This window comes from Kryptolebias marmoratus, linkage group LG12 (assembly GCF_001649575.2).
Source record: "Kryptolebias marmoratus isolate JLee-2015 linkage group LG12, ASM164957v2, whole genome shotgun sequence".
Lineage (NCBI taxonomy): Eukaryota > Metazoa > Chordata > Actinopteri > Cyprinodontiformes > Rivulidae > Kryptolebias > Kryptolebias marmoratus.
The window spans coordinates 804,733-809,296 of record NC_051441.1 but is presented as its reverse complement, the minus strand read 5'-3'; the positions used below and the strand labels follow the sequence as shown (position 1 = coordinate 809,296).

The window sequence follows — 4,564 nt, the reverse complement described above, 5'->3', positions numbered from 1 at the left end:
TGTTTGTTCTCCTCAGCTGCTCGGGCTTCAGGTTCTGTTCAGGTTCTCCATCCATTTTCCCATCATCCATCCATCTTTCCAACCATCCATCCATCCGTCTTCTGGTGGAACATTAACGTGTTTCCAAACCATCTGATCGTTCTAACTCGTATCCTGTTTCCTGCTGCTGATGTTGTTGCCATGACAACAAACAAACAAGCAGAGTGTCTGTATTCAGTCTCAGAGAGCAGCAGTCATGATGACCCACATTACGCACAACAACAACAACAACACCAACCTGATCTTAAACCACAGGCTTTAAAGCAACACAGAACACTTTGTTCTGTTCAGGTGAGTTCAGTCAAACCAGCTGCACGTTCTCAGTTCTCCGCTGAACTTAAAATGAGAACCCTCCTCAGGTGATGAAGCAAAACAAAAGTCTTGAAGCCTTTCATTAAACCTACCAGGACCTCCCTGCTCTGGATGACTGAGAACCTTCAGCAGAACTTGGTTCTGTTCGGAACCACATCTGGAAACTGTCCACACATGAGGCGTGCTCCAGAACCAAACACAAAACTCATATCTCAGCTGGATAAGATCATTAAAGAAGATCATTTCCAGATTTGTTGAAGATGAAAGCAGATTTTAAAACTTCCTCTGCAGAGTGATGAAGAGGAGGAGGAGGGGCATGAATGGAGAGAAATCTTCACCTTCATCTTCTGCGGTTTAAAAAATCCTGAAGAAATGAACTTGAAGCACGAGGCGTTCAGGGACCTCACTCTGTCTGCACATGTGCAGATCCTCCGGGTCCTTCAGGTTCGGCCCGGTCCACATGGTTCTGAGCTGCTGAATGACGAAGAAAAACAGGAGGCATGATGGGAAATCTCAGCACACACTTCCTCACAGACAGGACAAAAAACAACCAATCAGAGAGCAGGAACCAGGTGGGATGTGCGTGTTTGTGCTGTTGTGTGTCTGTGTGTTATGTGGGTCATCATGGCCGCTGCTCTGATTCTGTTCCTGATTTAATATTTGTTTGTTTGTTTGTTGTCATGGCAACAACATCAGCAGCAGGGATGAGGATGTAACCGTGGTTGGAGTTTGATCGTGTCCTGGTTTCCTTAAATCAACGTTTTCCAGATTCTCGCTGGAGGGAGAGGGGGGAGGCAGGGAGGGGGAGGCAGCGGGGGAGAGGAGGGATGGAGAGGCGGTGATGAGCATCGCAGAGAGGAAGCAGGCGGTGCTTAATGTGGCGTTCAGGTACCTGGATACGTACAGAGAGCTGCTGCAGGAGGAGGGCGAACGCAGCAACAGCTTCCCTAAGGTAAGAGTTTGTCTGATTTAGGCAATTTATTTTTACAAAACTTTATCTTGTTTTGGTTGTTATTTCTTCCTTCAGCATCAATGTGTAAATTTTACCCGACGTGACGTTCCTTCCTCTGAGCTGCATGAAATGTTCGCAGTCGGCCCGTTCTGTACAGTTTGTCCAGAACTTTTTAAAGAATCTCAGTGGAGTTAAAGTTCGGGATTTTGTTTCGGGTTTGTTGATGTGTTTGTGATTGAAGTGAAATCTCTCCGGCTGTGTGTCTGTGTGCAGGAGCTGTACATGTGTGCGGTTCAGGATCTGAGTCGGTACCCGGAGCTGGTGGAGGACGTCCTGAAGCTGCAGAGATGGACCGAGATCCTGCACTGCCCGTAAGACCCAACAGAACTCACAACTTTAGATCTTTACTTTTTGTTTGGTTTAAAAAACATTTAAACACACAAACTGCAGAGATGTTCTGAAGGTTCTGCTCATGGATTTCTAGTTGTTAGATCGTCTCAATCTGAGAATCAAAACCTGAAGTTTGTTGTTATTTATAGATGGAGTTTTATTAGAATAAAATCAGTTCTGAGGAGCTTAAAGTCCTTCGAACTGTGTGTGTTCGCTTAAATCCTTATCTTGTTGGCTTTTCCTCTAATTGTTTGATCAACATATTAAGTGTGTTGTTTTGTTTTATTACGTGTTATTTTATTTTATTTTATGTTTGTTTGTGTTTTCCAGCACTGATGAGGAGAAGGAGAGCAGGAAGAAGCAGGTCCGTCCTCTCTTCAGACACTTCAGGCGTATCGATGCCTGTCTGCAGCCCCGTGAGGCATTCAGAGGCTCCGACGAGAGTACGGCAATTACAGATACCTGCACACACAGACACACACCTGTGTACAGATACCCGCACACACAAACACACACCTTTGCACATGCAAAGCACCAAAGCTGCAGCACACTAAGATCTGTAAACACAACACACACCCACAATAGACATTCAAACACAGCTGCAATCTGTGGTTGGGATATACAAATCACATGCTGACACACCCACACACCCACACACACACACACACACCAACACACACATGCACACACACAACAACCTGGATTGAATTTTAATAAACAAAAAAAAATTCAGGACGTTTGTTTTGTTTAAATCTTGGTTCTGTTAAACTCAAGGCTGCAGTTCCATCTGTGTCCTGCAGAGGGAGCCAGAATCCCACTTCTCATCTGTGTGTGTGTGTGTGTGTGTGTGTGTGTGTGTGTGTGCAGTTTTCTGCAGGGTGTACACTCCGGATCACTCGTACGTCACCATCCGGAGCCGCCTGTCCTGTCGGGTCGGAGAGATTCTGGCACTGGTCCGAGAGAAACTCCAGTACAGCGAAGACCAGCCGGTTCTGCCTGGAAACCTGATTCTGGTGGCCGTCACATCAGCCGGAGGTCGGTGCACGCGCACACACTCACACACACACACACCTTCCCACGTGTTTCTGACTGTGTTTCATGTGATGGATGTTTCAGAGAAAGCCGTGTTCCGACCCAGCGATGAGGCCGTCTTCACCACGCTGGGAGTCAACACTCACCTGTTCGCCTGTGAGCCGTCTGAACTGGAGTCTCTGGTGAGGTTCTGATTCGTTCGCTGGTTGGTTCTGATCCGTTCACTGGTTTATTAACTCGGTGTTGGAGAACTGCCACCAGTAAAATCAGGGACTATTTTAGTAAAATTTGTTTTTATTGATTTAGTGTGAAACCGGTTTGATTCAGAGTGAAACCAGTTTGATTCAGAGTGAAACCAGTTTGATTAGATTTTACAGAGAGAATATTTCAGGTTTTCAGTCTGGTTTGAATCTGATGATGTCACTTCCTGTTCCGTCAGCTTCCTCTTCCTGAGGAGATCCACTGGACGCCAGGCGACAGTAAACTTCATGACATGTCGGCGGAGGAAGTCGCCAATCAGCTGGTGGTGTTCGACTGGGAGCTGTTCAGCTGCGTCCACGAGGTCAGTAAGAGTAACTGAAGGGTTCAAAGATTTGTTTCTCAGAATCTCTTCGTACTCAGACCTGCCGCGTGTCTCCTGCAGGTGGAGTTCGTGTGCTACGTGTTCCACGGCGAGCAGTCCCGCTGGCGCCCCCTGAACCTGGAGCTGGTACTGCAGCGCTGCAGCGAGGTGCAGCACTGGGTCGCCACCGAGATCCTGCAGTGCCAGTCGCTGCCGAAGAGGATCCAGCTGCTCCGCAAGTTCATCAAGATCGCAGCGCTGTGAGTCCCAAGATGATCCCGAGTCTGATTCTGACAAATCGGTTCATTTGAAAGCAACAGAAACATGGAAACAAACTGCTAACCGGTTGGATTAAAACATGGCTCTCCTCTCTGGGTTCTGGTTGGTTCTGGTTGGTTCTGTTTTCAGTCTGTCAGTCGGAGTTCTGTTCGGTCTGAACCAGTTTAGCAGCTCAATGTGACACAAGTTCAAGTATTTCTTAGATAAAATAGATTTCGATGTAAAAATATTTCCCAGTGGATAAAAAGTTGATTCTGATGAACCCAAAGGTTTCAGGTTAAAATAATCTTAAACCCGAGTTTAACTGAGCTGGTGTCGGTCTGAGAACCCAGACTTGTTTCTGAATGTTTGACCCGTTTGTGTTTCAGCTGCAAACAGCAGCAGGACCTGCTGTCCTTCCTGGCTGTGGTTCTGGGCCTGGACAACCCCGCCATCAGCAGACTGAGACTCACCTGGGAGGTACGGCCCAACAGGTCCAAATCACCTGAGGAGGAGAGTCTGGGGTCTCTGTCAGAGACCAGAAACAGGATCAGAACCATCGACTGGGTTCTAACAGACGTTCCATCCGTTCTGTTCATGTCTTCAACTACTTCCTGTCCCTGTTCTGATCATGAAACCGGTTCTGGTTCTTTCAGGGTCTCCCAGGAAAGTTCAGGAAGCAGTTCCAGCAGTTTGAGGGCATCGCAGTGAGTAAACCTCGTTAGTTTGGTACTTCTCAGCCCGCCTCCATCAGAACAGTTCTGGTGTATAAAGATGAAGCTCATCTCTGGTCTGTTCGTCCTGCAGGACCCGTCCAGGAACCACAAGTCCTACAGAGACCAGATCATCAGCCTGAGACCCCCCCTGATCCCGTTCACACCGCTGCTGCTCAAAGGTGACCCAGAATCTCAGTTTGGATTTTTGTTTTTTTGGTCCAGTGTGAGGACCGATCTGGTCCCAGTCTGAGGACCGATCTGGTCCCAGTCTGAGGACCGACCTGGTCCCAGTCTGAGGACCGA

General features: G+C 47.7%; 1 protein-coding gene across 1 annotated transcript in view; it reads left to right on the top strand.

The window, feature by feature from the left end:
* rapgefl1 (Rap guanine nucleotide exchange factor (GEF)-like 1) overlaps nt 1–4,564 on the top strand; it is a 21,116-nt gene that overhangs the window by 9,720 nt on the left and 6,832 nt on the right. The window contains exons 4-13 of the mRNA XM_037978772.1: nt 1,120–1,303; nt 1,577–1,674; nt 2,024–2,136; nt 2,561–2,728; nt 2,810–2,907; nt 3,165–3,287; nt 3,369–3,547; nt 3,935–4,025; nt 4,202–4,252; nt 4,353–4,440. Of these exons, the coding sequence (XP_037834700.1) occupies nt 1,120–1,303; nt 1,577–1,674; nt 2,024–2,136; nt 2,561–2,728; nt 2,810–2,907; nt 3,165–3,287; nt 3,369–3,547; nt 3,935–4,025; nt 4,202–4,252; nt 4,353–4,440 (1,193 nt within the window). The remainder of the gene's footprint in view (nt 1–1,119; nt 1,304–1,576; nt 1,675–2,023; nt 2,137–2,560; nt 2,729–2,809; nt 2,908–3,164; nt 3,288–3,368; nt 3,548–3,934; nt 4,026–4,201; nt 4,253–4,352; nt 4,441–4,564) is intronic.